The following is an 18,083-nucleotide window of genomic DNA, read 5'->3' on the forward strand; positions in this document are numbered from 1 at the left end:
GATTAGACTACTGCAATGCTCTATTTTCCGGCTACCCGGATAAAGCACTAAATAAACTTCAGTTAGTGCTAAATACGGCTGCAAGAATCCTGACTAGAACCAAGAAATTTGATCATATTACTCCAGTGCAAGCTTCCTACACTGGCTTCCTGTTAAGGCAAGGGCTGATTTCAAGGTTTTACTGTTAACCATAAAGCGTACATGGGCTTGCTCCACCTATCTTTCCGAGTTGGTCCTGCCGCACATACCAATACGTACGCTACGGTCACAAGACGCAGGCCTCCTAATTGCCCTAGAATTTCTAAGCAAACAGCGGGAGGCAGGGCTTTCTCCCATAGATCTCCATTTTTATGGAACAGTCTGCCTACCCATGTGAGAGACGCAGACTCGGTCTCAACCTTTAAGTCTTTACTGAAGACTTATCTCTTCAGTAGGTCATATGATTGAGTGTAGTCTGGCCCAGGAGGTGAAGGTGAACGGAAAGGCTGGAGCAACGAACAGCCCTTGCTGTCTCTGCCGGGCCGGTTCCCTCTCCACTGGGGTTCTCTGCCTCTAACCCTGTTGCAGGGGCTGAGTCACTGGCTTGCTGGTGCTCTTTCATGCCGTCCCTGGGAGGGGTGCGTCACGTGGAGTGGGTTGAGTTACTGACGTGATCTTCCTGTCCGGTTGGCGCCCCTGGTTTGTGCTGTGGTGGAGACCTCTGTGGGCTATACTGGCCTTGTCTCAGGATTGTAAGTTGGTGGTTGGGGATATCCTCTAGTGGTGCGGGGGTGTGTTGGCGGAGTGGGTGGGGTTATATCCTTCCTGTTTGGCCCTGTCCGGGGTTTCTTCGGATGGGGCCACAGTGTTCGGACCGCTCCTGTCTCAGCCTCCAGTATTTAGCTGCAGTAGTTTATGTGTCGGGGGGCTGGGGTTAGTTGGTTATACCTGGAGTACTTCTCCTGTCTTATCCAGTGTCCTGTGTGAATTTAAGTATGCTCTCCTAATTCTCTGCTCTCTTTCTCTCTGAGAGACCTGAGCCTAGGACCATACGTCAGGACTACCGGGCATGATGACACCTTGCTGTCCCCAGTCCGCCTGGCCTTGCGCTATTCCAGTTTAAACTGTTCTGCCTGTTATGGAACCCCTACCTGTCCCAGACCTGCTGTTTTAAACTCTAATGATCGGCCATGAAAAGCCAACTGAGATTTATTCCTGATTATTATTTGACCATGCTTGTCACTTATGAAACATTTTTGAACATCTTGGCATGGTTCTGTTATAACCTCCACCCGGCACAGCCAGAAGAGGACCCCGGCCACCCCATAGCCTGGTTCCTCTCTAGGTTTCTTCCTAGGTTTTGCCTTTCTAGGAGTTTTTCCTAGCCACCGTGCTTCTACACCTGCATTACTAGCTGTTTGGGGTTTTAGGCTGGGTTTCTGTACAGCACTTCGAGATATTAGCTGATGTAAGAAGGGCTATATAAAATAAAATTGATTGATTGATTGATTAAAGACAACAAAGTCAAGGTATTGGATTGGCCATCACAAAGCCCTGACCTCAATCCTATAGAAAATGTGTGGACAGAACTGAAAAAGCGTGTGCGAGCAAGGAGGCCGACAAACCTGACTCAGTTACACCAGCTCTGTCAGGAGGAATGGGCCAAAATTCACCCAACTTACCCAACTTATTGAAGGCTACCCGAAACGTTTGACCCAAGTTAAACAATTTAAAGGCCATGCTCCCAAATACTAATTGAGTGTATGTAAACGTCTCACCCACTGGGAATGTGATTAAAGAAATAAAAGCTGAAATAAATAATTCTCTGTACTATTATTCTGACATTTTACATTCTTAAAATAAAGTGGTGATCCTAACTGACCTAAGACAGGTAATTTTACTAGGATTAAATGTCAGGAATTGTGAAAAACTGATTTGGCTAAGGTATATGTAAACTTCCGACTTCAACTGTATTTCTATATTTCTTAATTCCTTTCTTTTTATTTTAGGGATTTGCATGTATTATTTTGTATTGTCAGGTATTACTGCACTGTTGGAGCTTGCAACATAAGCATTTAGCTACAACCGAAATAACGTCTTCTAAATATCTGTACGCGACGCCTCCAATAAGATTTGATTTGATTTGAATGCGCGCTCACTGCGCGCGCTCACTGCTGTCACCGCACCGCAACACGGCCCAGCCCAGCACCGACTGTTGTTCATCTGTCAAGGTAACATAAATGTTTGCCCTTTAGATAGTCATTTCACTGTTTGAGAATTGTGTCTCGTCTTGCAAGTATTGACAAAGGCAATATGAGTGTCTCTGTGTTGTTGACTTGTCCCTAGCTAGCTAACGTTAGATAACAGCCTTTGCATCGATTAGCATAGCCCATGTATTAGCTAGCTAGCTAATTTAGCTAGTAAGCTAGCTAAGCTAGTAAGCTAGCTAAGCTTGGTGATGGTGGACGGTTTTGACTGATCTCTTCTTAAAATGTGATTTAAACCTAACCTTATGCCTAACCTTAAATTAAGACTAAAAATCATTTTTTTGTTTTCATGAATTTTTACGATATTTGTGGCTGTGGTAACTAGTGGAAACAGTTCTGACTAGGTGGAATACAGCTCCGACCGGAAGTGACTTTTTCTTAGTAGGTTAGGAGAATTTATGCAGCAGGTTAGGAGAATTAGCGTAGCAGGTTAGGAGAAGAAGGTTAAGGTTAGGAAAAGGGTTTGTGTTTGGGTTAACTAAAATGGTCTCAATACTCACAGAAATAATCCGATATTGATTGTTAGTCAGGAAGTCAACTACTAGTTAACTATAAACAACATGAACTGCTGAATAAGTTATTTGCTAGCAAACTGACTAATCTTTAGTCATTGTCAAAGATTATTCTATCTATTGTTGTACATAACATGGAAATGTCTGCCTTATCCTGCCTCATAGAAAAATAGCTAGCTAGGTAATGTTAGCTAGCTATTAACAGCCTTAAAAAAAAAATATGATACCATTGTAACTAGTTGATGCTCATCATTTTGTATAACCAGCAGTGTATGTGTTATGGATATTAGGGCCTTAATTATGGTGTTTTTCTTTATTGTTTCGACCAGATTTCTATGATCCGGTTAAAAATAAATCAAGAAGAAAAGGACTACAACGGTGAAGGTCAACTGCTCCATCAGGCAGTGTCCAACAATGATGACAGACTCCTTGATGAGCTGCTCTCTCAAGAAAAGTACAGAAAGTTCATCAACTGTAGGAGCGGCTGGGGTATCCCAAGAACACCTTTACGAATGGCTGCATCTAAAGGTCATCTCAGGTGTCTGCAGGTTCTGCTGGCCCACGGAGCGGAGGTGGACTGTCTAGACGTGAAGGCTCAGACCCCACTTTTCACAGCTGTCTGTGGGAAATACTTCAACTGTGTTTTAGCCCTCCTCAGGGCAGGTGCTAACCCCAATGGCAGCTTGTATAACAACTGCACTCCGGTCCTGACTGCAGCCAGGGAAGGGGATGTTGAGATTTTGAAGCAACTTCTTAAACATGGTGCTGAGGTCAACTCCAGATCCAAAGTCTTGCTGTATACTTCAAGTGCCAGTGTTTCTAGTGGCCCTCTCTATCTGTCTGCTGTGTATGGACACTTAGACTGCTTTAAAGTATTGCTTCTCTACGGGGCTGATCCAAATTACAACTGCACAGATGCAAAACTTCTTAGTAAAATCAAGCAGCCTAAGACCGTGCTTGAAATGTGCCTCAGACATGGCTGTGGGGTGGAGTACATCCAACTTTTGATTGACTTTGGTGCAAATGTCTACCTCCCCACTCTCATCATAGAAAAGTCCACGAAGCAGAATGAGGCTGTGGAGCTGCTGCTGCAAGAAAGAGGTAATGCAGGAGTCATGCTGTTTATAAACCTTGGTATTCTCCTATTGATTTCTGGTAATGTTTTTATTGACATTAGACAAGCATCTCAGATTGTTTTTTATGTTGAATTGCTACTTGACAATACAATACAGTACTGTACTGCTTTGCTGACAGAGCAGCATTTGACTATTTGAATAGACTATTGAATCTGTGTATGTGTAATAACCAGGTATTTTTTTAAAAACTTGAACTCAAATTCAATTGTTATTTTTGCTAGGTTTTCCCAAGTCCCTTTTATCACAGTGCCGACTTGCCATCCGAGGATACCTCCGGAAGATCAACAGAATCCAGTCCATTGACCATTTGGAAATGCCATCAAGCATGATAAACTTCTTGCAATACAAATCAGTCCCAACAACTGCTATGCATCTCTGAAAGCATATATTGTCCCTATGCTTTTGCTACATGAAACATAATGCTTACTTTTTGCAAAACATTTCATAGTGATGTTGAAATAGTACAAATTTTTTGTCCTGCATTTGAGAATATTTGTGTAATATATTTATTCTCAATTAATGTTTTTTCAATCAATTATGCAATCATGTTTTTTATTTTCTTATTTTCTCCCTCTTCCATAAAAAATCTGTCTGTAATTTTTGTTATACTGCAATGTCAGCATAAAATAGAATGTGCAGTAGAAATTACAACCATTAAAATGTCTTGAACAAATTTTGCTACAGAAAATGTACTTTTTTATTTTTAAACATTATTTGCATACACTATGTATGATAAAGTATTATATAATTACTTGCAAGGTGCTTTACACCAATTATTTATAGAAATATATATACAAACTGTGTACAAAACATTAGGAACACCTTCCTAATATTGAGTTGCACCCCCTTTTGCCCTCAGAACAGCCTCAATTCAAAAGGGCATGGACTATACAAGGTGTCGAAAGCTTCCACAGGGATGCTGGCCCATGTTGACTCCAATGCTTCCCACAGTTGTGTCAAGTTGACTGGATGTTCTTTGGGTGGTGGACCATTCTTGATACACACGGGAAACTGTTCTGTGTGAAACCCCAGCAGCGTTCCAGTTCTTCACACTCAAACCAGTACCCCTGGCACATACTACCATACCCTGTTCAAAGGCACTTAAATATTTTGTCTTGCCCATTCATCCTCTGAATGGCAGACATACACAATTTTTTACATTTAGCAGACACTCTTTTCCAGTGCGACTTACAGGCGCAATTAGGGTTAAGTGCCTTGCTCAGGGCACATCGACAGATTTTTTGCCTAGTCAGCTTGGGGATTCAAAACAGCAACCTTTAGGTTACTGGCCCAACACACTTAACCATTTACATTTTAGTCATTTAGCAGACGCTCTTATCCAGAGCGACTTACAGTTAGACCACTAGGCTACTGTCGCCCTCAGGAACAATCCATATCTCAATTGTCTCAAGGGCTAAAAATCCTTCTTTAACCAGTCTCCTGCCCTTCATCTATGCTGATTGAAGTGAATTTAACAGGTGACATCAATAAGGGATTATAGCCTTCACCTGGTCAGTCTATGTCATGGAACAAGCAGGTGTTCCGAATGTTTTGTACACTCGGTGTGTATATATAATAATCGACTGTGGGTGTAACGGAAGCTATATCGAGCATGACATTCCAGTACTAACAATTAAATTGAGCTATGATAGCATGTAGTCTTACAACGTCAAAGGAAAGATACATTGTCAGTCAGGAAAGTATTAACTAAATGTCTTGTTGGCAAAATTATTCTAGCTTGAGCATCCTCTTTGAATCAATTTTTGGGGGATAAATGGTCTTTAGCAATCTAGAACTACCGGTATAAGATAAATCAGAGAGGAAGAGACGAAGCCTCTCAATATATACAGTAGACCCTCTTTGGACCCCAGGACACACCTCGCCCTCACTACAACTACCAGAATTCAATGCGTACATTAACAAGAGGCTCGAGACTGTTTGGGTTGCACGACTGAACAAAGTGAATCGGATTTATTGTTTATTATTCTGGCGTCTAGAAGCCCAACAAGGTCTGTTCATTTATATATCCCCCCATCCCATAAACCCTAATTGGAAATTAGGCGTGAAAATATAGCACATATTCCACTCAATGTAATGCTAGCAGCCAATGCTTGTCTCCTAGGCTAGTCAACTCTGCTGTCTACGTGTATTTTCTAGCCATGCATTGTTGCTATCGAGCCAAGGGGTGTAAAATGTTATTTAATAGAAGAAGCTAGCTAGATAGATAGATAACGAACTAGATTAATACAACCAACTCCGTTTTCTAAATATTGCTAGCTAGGTAGATAACTTGCTGGTAGCTAGCCTAGGCAGCCGATAGTGCTACATCCTTTTAGATTTGCGGGCCACGCACAATGTAACGTTAACTAGCTAGCTGCCATTACTAGCGATACATAGCTTTGTGGTCCCAACCTGACGACTTCTTGGTAAACGTCACGCTTCTCTGTTTTCTCGTGTAGTGTGTTGCATAAACAATTAGTCTTCATAATGATTTTGCTTCCAAAACAGGTGATTCCTTGAAAGCTATGCCAAGATAAAACAATTTGGGATATGTCCTATCAATTGTTTATTTTACTGTGTCTACTGTTGCACATAGATCAATGGACAGTTTGCTTTACACTTTCTATGCAGATAGCATAACACTTGTTGAGAACGCTTTGCCAGCTAGATAATTACCTATACATGTTATTTCCTCTGATGTAAAGAAAACCTCCATAAATAAGCCCAAAATCATTAATGTAGGCCCACCAGTGTATAACACAGAATCTAATCATTTTATGCCTAATCCTTTGTTTGTCCTATGTTTCAGAAAAATGGCAGGAAATGGTTTTGGAAGAATGATTGGCAGCAGTCTTTGCACCTGATGGTGATACCATCATGCTATCTCTTCACTTCACCTTCCTGTAGATTGTTGCCATGGAGCCCAGCGGAGGAAATGAGCCAGTGAGTGATACAAAGCATTTGTCTGCTGGCTGTGAGCAGACGGCCATGGGTGACCAGGATTCACAGACTGAGGTGAAGCCTCCATCTGACACATTTGATGCTGTACCCCCTGAGCATCAGCCATCAGGGAAACTGAGGAGGACTGCCTTAAGATTCTTTGGAGGACGTAAAAGCATCTGTGTTTTACCCAACTTCTTTGGGGGGAGGAAAAAAAATCTGAACAAGTGGTCCTCTAAGAAGGGAGTCAGCAAGAGTAAAACTCATGATGGACTTAGCAAGGCAGACTGGGAGGACAGTCCGGGAATTGAATATGTCCCAGCAGGATATTTTGAGTACCACAGCCAGAAAGATCCTGCTGGAAAGACTTGTAGTGTATTTGGTCACCCTACTGGTGATCAGAAGTCATTCTCTCTCCCCCCGCAGAAAAAGGGTTTGAGGGGACTTTTTAACAGCATCAGACGTCATAGAAAGAATAGAAATTGTGATTTTGAAAAAAATGTCTGCAACAAAGAGGTGCCTATTGACCAAAATGACACTGAGTGCCTGGGCAGTTTGTCTGAATCCAATGTGCCTGTTTCGGCAAATGTCGAAGATTGTTTGACAATTGCTCCTGAATGTATTAATGTTGATGTCATAGTGTCTGAGAAAGACATGGTGAAACAAGGGAGTCTGGATTCTCTCATAGGGGAACTGATGAAAGGTGAGGAAATGGTAAAGACTAACCTAGAGTCTACAGTGAACATCCAGCTGCCTACTGGCTCATCTCAGATTATCTTGATTTTTGGTGATGTGGCCTCTCTAAAGAGTTTTGACTCGCTCACTGGCTGTGGTGACATAATAGCTGATCAAGACGACGACGGTATTGCAGATTCTCAGGGCACAGTCTCAGGGGAAAGGAGTCGAAATGCAGGCAAAAGGAGTTCCTGTTATGTTACCTACCAGGGTGGAGGAGAAGAAATGGCCACCCCTGATAAGGTGGACGGGAACTATCTCCACGACCTCTGGGAAAATGAGGCTGCAGAGGATGTTTGCTATACCCACAACCAGGAAGAATACTTTCTAGAGCGCAGTGAAAGTCCTAGGATGACACCTGAAGAGCCATCTAGCTCCTATACCATGGACATCAGCAGCAACAGCAATGGTGCTCTTGGAGTTACAGAGACCACCCTTACATCTTCGGATGTCATGACCCCACAGAGCGACCATCAAGTGTCAGTTCCTAACAGCGATGAGGGTTACTATGACTCTACCACCCCAGGACAAGATGAAGACGGACGTGATAAAGTTGACCGGATCAGGACCGATAGACTACCAAGGGACAGTTACAGTGGCGATGCGCTGTATGAGCTTTTTGAGCCTGATGACAGTCTTATCAGTCCACCTTTTGAAAAAGCTAAGCTGCCTGTCTCTGATCCACTTGAGTTTTTAGACATACTAGCTCAGTGCAGTGATGAAGAGGTAAATGCTGTGTTTGCTCCTGAAACGGGTCTAATTGAAGAAAGGCTAACTTTGATCCAGCAGGATCTTCTCTGTGCGGAGCTGCAAAGCATGTGTAAACCTTCCAAAAAGCAGGCTCTATTCACCAAAGGGACGATCCACCAAGATAATAGCTTTAAAGAAATAATTTCTAAAGTGAACACAACTCAAGCCTATATAAAAGAGGACCAGGTCAATCCAGAGGCTTTGAAAAAAAAAGGAAACATGATGCCACATGGATCACATGCCTTAAAGGAAAGAAGCTTAGAAGCCTTTAATGGTGGGAATAGGGAGAAAATGGTTGGCAACCCTAAATTGTCAGATGCAGCTTTTGGCACCCTTGCCTCAAAAACATGTAAATCACAAGAAATTGACTCCGAGCAAAACAAGCCACAGTCCCCACAATTAAGAGGAAATCATGATGTATCTAAAGAAACAAAGAATGACTTGGAGGATGACCAGACAGTTTGCTTCTCCCAAGCCCTAGTGGACTTTACAAAACAATCACATTTTAATAGTAATTCAACTGAAATCATGGGAGGCTCTGAGTCAGGCTCTCCCTTTGCCCAAAACATGCAAGCCCTCCCTGCCATTGTCACATTTGATGTCGTGGACATGGATAACGAGGGGGAATATGACCAGCAGATGGATATGGTAATAGCGGAGGAAGACATCACATCGCCTTACGAAGTGTTTGAAGAAAGCTACCTGCAAAAGGATGCGTTTGCTGAATGTGACTTACAAATGTTTGACCTCTATGAACAGAGTCTCCTCAGTAATACTTGGAGAATCACCAGCCTGCCACGTCACCTTAGCCTTACACAAGTCAATCAGTCGAGTCCACTGGCTCCTCTGCAGAGTCCTCTGGCCTTAAAAAGGAAGAGTAGATCCCTGGACACGGCGAGCTTGGCATTAGAGATGACTGACATGTATTTAGGGAGTGGGGCAGCACTAGCGTCTTGCCCTAGAACTGAAAGGGACTCAAAGAGAGTGTCCTCGCTTCACCGCAAAAAGAACGGACACATTTCCACTTCAGAAAACAGGGATAATAGAAGCATCATGTTTCCGTCATGGCAGCCAGCGACTGAGGGGACCGTAACGCACCCACCAGCAGATGGGAAAAGAACAGAGCAGACGTACAGTCTCTATCAAACCCAAAACAGACACATGGTATCATTCCGTCAGCCTGTCAGTCGAGTCCCAAACTGTAAATCTCAACAGATCTCAGCTAGCAAAATGACTGACAGAGTATCCTGTAATTATATCTCTCAGATTACAGGACCGTTACATAGGCCATCTCATCTTCCTTTGCAATCAGAATCCTGTCGGCCTCATGCCCCCTATGGGAGATCAGTTAAGGCATCAGATGGTGGGGGTGAGACCCTTTTTTACACATCGACCGTTGGCTCTCATCCTTACAATCAACACAATAAGATGAGGCCAGTGGGGATCACCCAGGGAATGCCTCATCTTTGCTGTGAGTCTAGCAGTTCTGTAAGCAGGGCTCTGAACTAACTTTTAAAATGTAGGAGCACCACCTATAATTTAGGAACACCAGAAAATGTGATTTAAAAAATTGGTTAAGATACATTATAGCCTATATGAGTTCTAGCTACTTCTGAAGCACATGTTGTGCCCTAGAAACTAATATGAAACCCTGTAAATACATTTGTTTATTATGAATACCTCTCACTGAAATTAAAAAGGCATTTGTGGAATATTAGATTTCTACATCATGTAAATTCACTATTTTCCTATTGAGATGCATTACATTGAACGTTGTACACTAGCTCTTTAAGAGCGTCAAGTTTATGATGACATGCAAGACGTCATTCATTCATTGCTATGATCATTGATCTGCTTTCTTTCTGTGCCCCCAAATGTTTGGATATTCTGGTAAATTTACCAGGTTGTTAGCTAGCTAGCTAATGAGGTGTAAAACAAATGGGGTCCGCAAGTAGTTTTAGAACGTCCCACGACATGGTTTATGAATGTAAAATGCGGCCTCCCAATCTGTTACAAAAACAAAACTAACGTTGCACTGACAATATGGGTCAGCTCTTTTGAACTGTTTGGGCTAAAAAATAATCAGTTTTTGCTGTATTAATGGTGCAAGCATGACGCTAACGAATCTGGGCTCGGGGAAACAATGGTACAGCGAAGCCTTATTACAACAAATATAAAAATAATAAAAATATGTTGTTGCACTGGTGCTCCCAAATTAAAACTCCAGGTCGCACAGCAAAATATTTAGTCACATATGCGCACTTTAAAGCCCTGCCTGTAAGGCCATTGGACTATGAGCAGCAGACAGACTTCACCAGTAAAGGAAGAAAAACTGAATATGGTACGCCCTGTTGGATGTAACAAACATACGTCTGAAACAAATCCCACATGTATTTTATGAAACCTCTTCTATGCTTAACATATACACTTAACATGTATCCCCCTTTTCATACTATGTGCCACCAAAGACACCATCTACAGTCGTGGTCAAAAGTTTTGAGAATTACACAAATACTAATTTTCACAAAGTCTGCTGCCTCAGTTTTGATGATGGCAATTTGCATATACTCCAGAATGTCATGAAGAGTGATCAGATGAATTGCAATTAATTGCAGTCCCTCTTTGCCATGAAAATGAACTTAATCCCAAAAAACAATTTCCACTGCATTTCAGCCCTGCCACAAAAGGACCAGCTGCCATCATGTCAGTGATTCTCTCGTTAACTCAGGTGAGAGTGTTGACGAGGACAAGGGTGGAGATCACTCTGTCATGCTGATTGAGTTAGAATAACAGACTGGAAGCTTTAAAAGGAGGGTGGTGCTTGAAATCATTGTTCTTCCTCTGTTAACCATGGTTACCTGCAAGGAAACACGTGCCGTCATCATTGCTTTGCACAAAAAGGGCTTCACAGGCAAGGATATTGCTGCTAGTAAGATTGCACCTAAATCAACCATTTATCGGATCATCAAGAACTTTAAGGAGAGAGGTTCAATTGTTGTGAAGAAGGCGTCAGGGCGCCCAAGAAAGTCCAGCAAGTGCCAGGACCGTCTCCTAAAGTTGATTCAGCTGCGGGATCGGGGCACCACCAGTGCAGACTTTTGGAGGATGGCCTGGTGTCAAGAAGGGCAGCAAAGAAGCCACTTCTCTCCAGGAAAAACATCAGGGAGTCTGATATTCTGCAAAAGGTACAGGGATTGGACTGCTGAGGACTGGGGTAAAGTCATTTTCTCTGATGAATACCCTTTCCGATTGTTTGGGGCATCTGGAAAACACCTTGTCCGGAGAAGACAAGGTGAGCGCTACCATCAGTCCTGTGTCATGCCAACAGTAAAGTATCCTGAGACCATTCCATGTGTGGGGTTGCTTCTCAGCCAAGGGAGTGGGCTCACTCACAATTTTGCCTAAGAACACAGCCATGAATAAAGAATGGTAGCAACACATCCTCAGAGAGCAACTTCTCCCAACCATCCAAGAACAGTTTGGTGACGACCAATGCCTTTTCCAGCATGATGGAGCACCTTGCCATAAGGCAAAAGTGATAACTAAGTGGCTCGGGGAACAAAACATCGACATTTTGGGTCCATGGCCAGGAAACTCCCCAGACCTTAATCCCATTGAGAACTTGTGGTCGATCCTCAAGAGGCGGGTGGACAAACAAAACCCCACAAATTCTGACAAACTCTAAGCATTGATTATTCAAGAAAGGGGTGCCATCAGTCAGGATGTGGCCCAGAAGTTAATTGACAGCATGCCAGGGCGGATTGCAGAGGTCTTGAAAAAGAAGGGTCAACACTGCAAATATTGACTCTTTGCATAAACTAAATGTAATTTTCAATAAAAGCCTTTGACACTTATGGAATGCTTGTAATTATACTTCAGTATACCATAGTAACATCTGACAAAAATATCTCATAACACTGAAGCAGCGAACTTTGTGAAGACCAATACTTGTGTCATTCTCAAAACTTTTGACCACGACTGTAGTATGTTTACATAACCGAAAATAGAATGATCATCTTTTACTCTGTTACTGCAAATATGTTGTTTTGATTGATAAGCTATTGTATTTCACTGTGTTGTATAAGCCTTAGAATTTGTGTTGCAATGGGTAAGGAAGCCTGTGCTGTTCTATGATGTGAACAGACATCACAAAACAGGCTCTCCCATGCAATCTTTCATTAAAATATTCAGGCCTGAGTATACCTTGTATTTGTTCAGCCCAGAGTTAGGCCACACAAAAAACATGTATTACACATATTGGTAGGTAAAAATCATGGTTAATTTCAAATCAAATTTAATTTGTTACATGCGCCGAATACCACTTGTGTAGACTTTAACGTGAAATGCTTCCTTACGAGCCCTTAACCAACAATGCTTAGTTTATAAATAAAATGTCACTGTCAAAAGTTGTATGTAGACTTTAAAGTCTTTTTTAATGACTTTATTTACAGAAACTTGTTGACTACAGTCTAAGTGCTTGTAAGCTATAATGATGGTATTAGATTGTAAATTTGATGTATTTGTAAGATGCAGCCTCAACATGCAGATTTGGATGGCAGGTCAATTAACCTTTTTAGATACCACATGTATAGAGAACAGCATTGATCATTTCTTAAATTTTTGTAAAGACTAATTGTAAGCTATTAACTATGTTACTCTATACTGTATGTGTTTTAGGCTACATTTAGAATGTATTTAATCTTGCATCAGTTAACCGTTGTACTTTTGCTTTTTTTATGGTTAGGCTATTTGTTGTCTTTCTTTTTTGGGGATTGACAGAATCCGATGTCTGAAAGTAATTATTTGTTCTATAGATTTGTATTGTGTAGTACCTCTGCAAGTATGCAAAAAAGTGAGGTTGAATTTGTATTCACAACCGATCCATCTGCTGAGAACGGATATATACTGAACAAAAATATAAACGCAACATGTAAAGTGTTGGTCCCATGTTTCATGAGCTGAAATAAAAGATCCCAGAAATGTTCCATACACACAAAAAGTGTATTTCTCTCAAATGTTGTGCACAAATTTGTTTACATCCCTGGTAGTGAGCATTTCTACTTTGCCAATATAATCCATCCACCTGTCAGGTGTGGCATATCAAGAAGCTGATTAAACAGCATGATCATTACACAGGTGCACCTTGTGCTGGGGACAATAAAATGTGCAGTTTTGTCACACAACACAATGCTACGGATGTCAGAAGTTTTGAGGGAGTGTTAAATTAGCATACTGACTGCAGGAATGTCCACCAGAGCTGTTTCCAGAGAATTTGGCAGTACGTCCAACCGGCCTCACAACCACAGACCACGTGTAACCACGCCAGCCCAGGACCTCCACTACTGGCTTCTTCACCTGTTACATGGACTCACTCTGTGTGAAATAATAGGGGTTGACATGATTTTTGAATGACTAACCCTTCCTCTGTCACCCATACATACAACATCTGTAAGGTCCCTCAGTCAAGTATTGCATTTCCAGCACAGATTCAACTACAAAGACCAGGGAACTTTTTGAAAGCCTCATAAAGAAGGGCAGTGATTGGTAGATGGGTAACAATAACAAAATCAGACATTGAATATCTCTTTAAGCATGGTCAAGTTAATTATGCTGTGGATTATGTATTAAATCTCCCAGACACATAAAATATACAGTCATCCTTCTGAACTGAGCTGCAGGACAGGAATGAAACTACTCAGGGATGTTACAATGAGGCCATTGGTGATTTTAAAACAGGTACAGAGTTCAATGGCTGTGATGGGAGAAAACTGAGGATGGATCAACAACATTAAAGTGACTCCACAATAATGACCTAAATGACAGTGGAAAAAAATAATACAAATATAAAGAATAAAACATATTCCAAAACATGCATCTTGTATGCAAGCAGGCACTAAAGTAATACACCTTTTGGCCTAAATGCAAAGCCTTATGTTTGGGGCAAATCCAACATATCACTGAGTTAACTGCCTCCTTATTTTCAAGCATGGTGGTGGTTTGCATCATGGTATGAGTATGCTTGACATCCGCAAATACTAGGGGGATGGGTTTCAGGATAAAAAGAAACAGGGTGGGGCTAAGCACAGCCAAAATCCTAAAGGAAAACCTGCTTCAGTCTGCTTTACACCAGACTGGGTGAGGAATTCACCTTTCATCAGGACAATAACCTACAACACAAGGCTAAATCTACACTGGAGTTGCTTACCAAGAAGACAGTGAATGTGGCCAAGTTACAGTTTTGATTTAAAACTGCTTGAAAATCTATGGCAAGACTTGAAAACTACTGTCTAACCATGATCCCCAACATCTTGACAAGAGCTTGAAGATTTTTTTAAATAATAATGTTAAAATATTGCACAATCCAGGTTTGCAAAGCTCTTATAGACTCGGGGAGCTGAATACTTATGCAACAACTATATACAATTAAGTCAATGTAATTTCACTTTGTAACATAATAAAATGTGAAGAAATCCAAGGAGTCTGAATACTTTTGCAAGGCACTGCAAGGCAAGGTACATATTTGTAGTCAGTTTCACTTCCTTAGACGGTCAGAGCATTTGTTTTCAGTTGGTAGAGCATGGTGCTTGCAACGCCAGGGTTGTGGGTTCGTTTCCCACGGGGGGCCAATATGAAAATGTATGCACTCACTAACTGTATGTCGTTCTGGATAAGAGCATCTGCTAAATGACTAAAATCTAAAATGTAAAAACAATTACAAGATCAGATAAATGGATGTTGTTATTAAGACTTACTTTTAACAGATTGTTCAGAGGTGACGGAGAATCTGTCCTCATCACTGAGGGATTTATGGCCCTATGGGAGTATACATCTTTGCAATTGAATTACCTTGAGTCAAGTAAGCAGGGAGTTAAGGTAATAAAGAACATCAAGATGGGTCCGGATTTGGGGGGTCAATCCATCAGCAATAAAGACCTCAAAGTGGCCTAATGGAGACTGCTTTTACTCTCCTGTTAACTGTCATCAAGAGTAACACCATATCGATTGGAAACGGTTGACTAATGATGCACATCTAATGCCACAGTAGCTGCACTATTGCCAATGAAGAATACAACAAAACTATAGTTTGGAATTTACTATTATTGTTTATCAATTAGTTAGGTGAACAGCAGGGTTGGGGTCAATTCCATTTCAATTCAGGAAGTACACTGAAATTCCAATCCTCTTCAATGCTTTTCAATGAGGAAAATTTCGATTTTGGAATTTCGTTTACTTTCTGAATTGGCTAGAATTAAAATAGAATTGACCCCAACCCTGGTGAACAGTGATGCATAGAGAGAAGGTTGCACATTGTATATGTTCCCCCTTGTAGGCCTATAGCAGTGGAGGCTGCATGGAGTGTATAGAATGGGGTATAATGGCTGGAATGGAGTGAATGGAATGGTATCAAACACATGAAAATCATATGTTTGATACCATTCCATTCATTCCATTCCCTCCATTATTATGAGCCTTCCTCCCCTCAGCAGCCTCCACTGGCCTAAAGTATCTACATTATATGGATTGCCTATGTTCTCCTAGCCTCGCAAGCAAGTCTGATCTCACGAGCTTACATGAATGTTCAAATATATTTTCAATATTTCTTTAGAACAAGAGACACTACCCTCTACTGGACAAATAACTTTACAACAGCAAATGAGACATCAACAATCCAGCAGCATACAATCCTGGACCATATCATGGCACTTTTGGGTTGGAGCTGGTCAGTGCTGAAATAGAAGAGCATCAAGGTCAGTTTGCAGTCTCATCTGTTGTGAGCAAGCCTCCAAATTCCTCCCCATTTGCTGTTCAAACAATGTAGGCTGTTGTGCTCAATGGATTTATAGTGGCACGTGGTAGCAATGTGAGAGGGAGGGGCAGATTGAGTCCTATGGCAAAATGAGGATAGTTTGAAGCCTACTTCCCAAATAGTATGTCAGAGTCAGAGTGGTTGTTGACAAAACACCTGAATCTACAAGATAAGGCATCAAATCTGTCGCCACTGGAAAAATGCTCAGAAATGCATCTAGTGAAAAGTCACACCCTGACCACAATTCAGTAGGCTATGTCATAAAGCTTGAGTATGATTACATTACAGGTATTCATCTGTGCATATTTATGTGAAACTGTATTTTGTGTCCAGACCACGAGAGCAGAGCTATTTTCCTGAGTTATGTAATTCCTTGTGTTCCCTGAACTGTAAACACGTTAAGATGAGGGGAAATGCTACTCTTAAGGTTGCCTGGACGTCATCCAAGACCTTTTGCGGCCAACTACTGTGCTCAACCTCGCAGTCTCCAGAGGAGTTGTGACACAGCAAGCTATTCTTGTTGTTCTCCTGATTTAGATAAGTGTGTATAGGCCTATGTGGATATACACTGAGTATACAAAACATTAAGAACACATACTCTTTCCTTGACATAGACTGACCAGGTGAATCCAGGTGAAAGCTATGATCCCTTATTGTTGTCACTTGTTAAATCCACTTCAATCAGTGTAGAAAAAGGGGAGGAGACAGGTTAAAGAAGGATTTGTAAGACTTGAGACAATGGAGACATGGATTGTGTATGTGTGCCATTCAGAGGGGGAATGGGCAAGACAAAAGATTTAAGTGCCTTTGGACGGGGTATGGTAGTAGGTGCCAGGCACACCGGTTTATGTCAAGAACTGCAACAGTTTTTACGTTTTTAATGTCACATGCACCAGTACAGTGAAATGCCTTTCTTGCAAGCTCTAACCCCAACAATGCAGTAATCAATAACAATGTAATACAAAAAATATCAAGGAAACCTAAAACGCACAAGATTTCAGAATAAGAAATAAGAAGAACACAATAAAGTAAGTAAGCATACTATATACAGGGTTAGTTCCAGTACCATATTTACAATGTGCAGGGATACTGGAGTGATAGAGGTAGATACTGTATGTATAGGGGTAAGGTGACTAGGCATCAGGATATATGATAAACAGAGTAGCAGCAGCTTATATGATGATTTTATGTGAGTGGGTGTGTGTAGAGTCAGTATAAATGTATGTGCATATGTGTGAGCAAATGATGGAGTGAGTGTTTGTATGTGTGTTGGAGTATCATTGTGCATCGTGTGTAGGGTCCTGTGAATGTGCATGGAGACAATAAGAATAAAATACAAAGTTCAACTCAGATAGTCCGTGTAGCCATTTTGTTAGCTATTTAGTTAGTTATTTAGCAATCTTATGGCATGGGGATAGAAGCAATTCAGGAGCCTGTTGGTGTCCCGTGTATATCAAGAATGGTCCACGACCCAAAGGACATCCAGCCAATTTGATACAACTGTGGGAAGCATTAGAGTCAACATGGGCCAGCATCCCTGTGGAATGCTTTCGACACCTTGTAGAGTCCATGCCCCGATGAATTGAGTCTGTTCTGAGGGCAAAAGGGTTTCATGTTTGGTATACTCAGTGTATAGAGAGCGACTGAAAGCTCTATGATGTTAATTTAAAAGAACACATTTGAACATTAACAAGTGAACCAAAAAAGTGTGACTTGGACTGTGAGACTATTTGAGGTGTTCATGGGCCAAGGCTGGGTCATTGCAGTGCAGTGGATCCACTACAAAGGCTGTGGTAGCATAGCAGTGGGAAGATGTTTGGGCAGACGGATATATCGGTCCTCTAATACAGGACGAGTAAAGGCCCAGTGCACTACATTTGTGAAGAAAAAAAAGTAATATATATATATATATATATATATATATATATATATTGTGATGTCACGAGAGGCTGTGTCC

The 18,083-nt window shown here is 41.4% G+C and overlaps 2 protein-coding genes across 2 annotated transcripts; both read left to right on the forward strand.

The window, feature by feature from the left end:
• The first annotated feature begins 2,134 nt into the window (after positions 1–2,134).
• LOC121580353 (ankyrin repeat and SOCS box protein 12) lies at positions 2,135–4,566 on the forward strand. Its single transcript, XM_041895402.1, has 3 exons — positions 2,135–2,210; positions 3,088–3,859; positions 4,116–4,566. Exons 2-3 carry the CDS (start codon positions 3,094–3,096, stop codon positions 4,271–4,273), a joined length of 924 nt encoding a protein of 307 aa, XP_041751336.1. The 5' UTR covers positions 2,135–2,210; positions 3,088–3,093; the 3' UTR covers positions 4,274–4,566.
• A 1,140-nt stretch (positions 4,567–5,706) lies between these two features.
• On the forward strand, positions 5,707–10,861 carry LOC121579941 (APC membrane recruitment protein 1-like). The gene is made up of 2 exons (XM_041894949.2): positions 5,707–5,903; positions 6,704–10,861. The coding sequence occupies exon 2, from the start codon at positions 6,811–6,813 to the stop codon at positions 9,826–9,828; it is 3,018 nt and encodes a 1,005-aa protein (XP_041750883.2). The 5' UTR covers positions 5,707–5,903; positions 6,704–6,810; the 3' UTR covers positions 9,829–10,861.
• Positions 10,862–18,083: the final 7,222 nt, after the last annotated feature.

This window comes from Coregonus clupeaformis, chromosome 13 (assembly GCF_020615455.1).
Source record: "Coregonus clupeaformis isolate EN_2021a chromosome 13, ASM2061545v1, whole genome shotgun sequence".
Classification (NCBI taxonomy): domain Eukaryota; kingdom Metazoa; phylum Chordata; class Actinopteri; order Salmoniformes; family Salmonidae; genus Coregonus; species Coregonus clupeaformis.

Coding starts and splice junctions, on each gene's coding strand:
- LOC121579941 (XM_041894949.2), top strand. CDS start 6,811: ATGGAGCCCAGCGGAGGAAATGAGCCAGTGAGTGATACAAAGCATTTG.
- LOC121580353 (XM_041895402.1), top strand. CDS start 3,094: ATGATCCGGTTAAAAATAAATCAAGAAGAAAAGGACTACAACGGTGAA. Junction 3,860..4,115: donor GCTGCTGCTGCAAGAAAGAG/GTAATGCAGGAG, acceptor TATTTTTGCTAG/GTTTTCCCAAGTCCCTTTTA.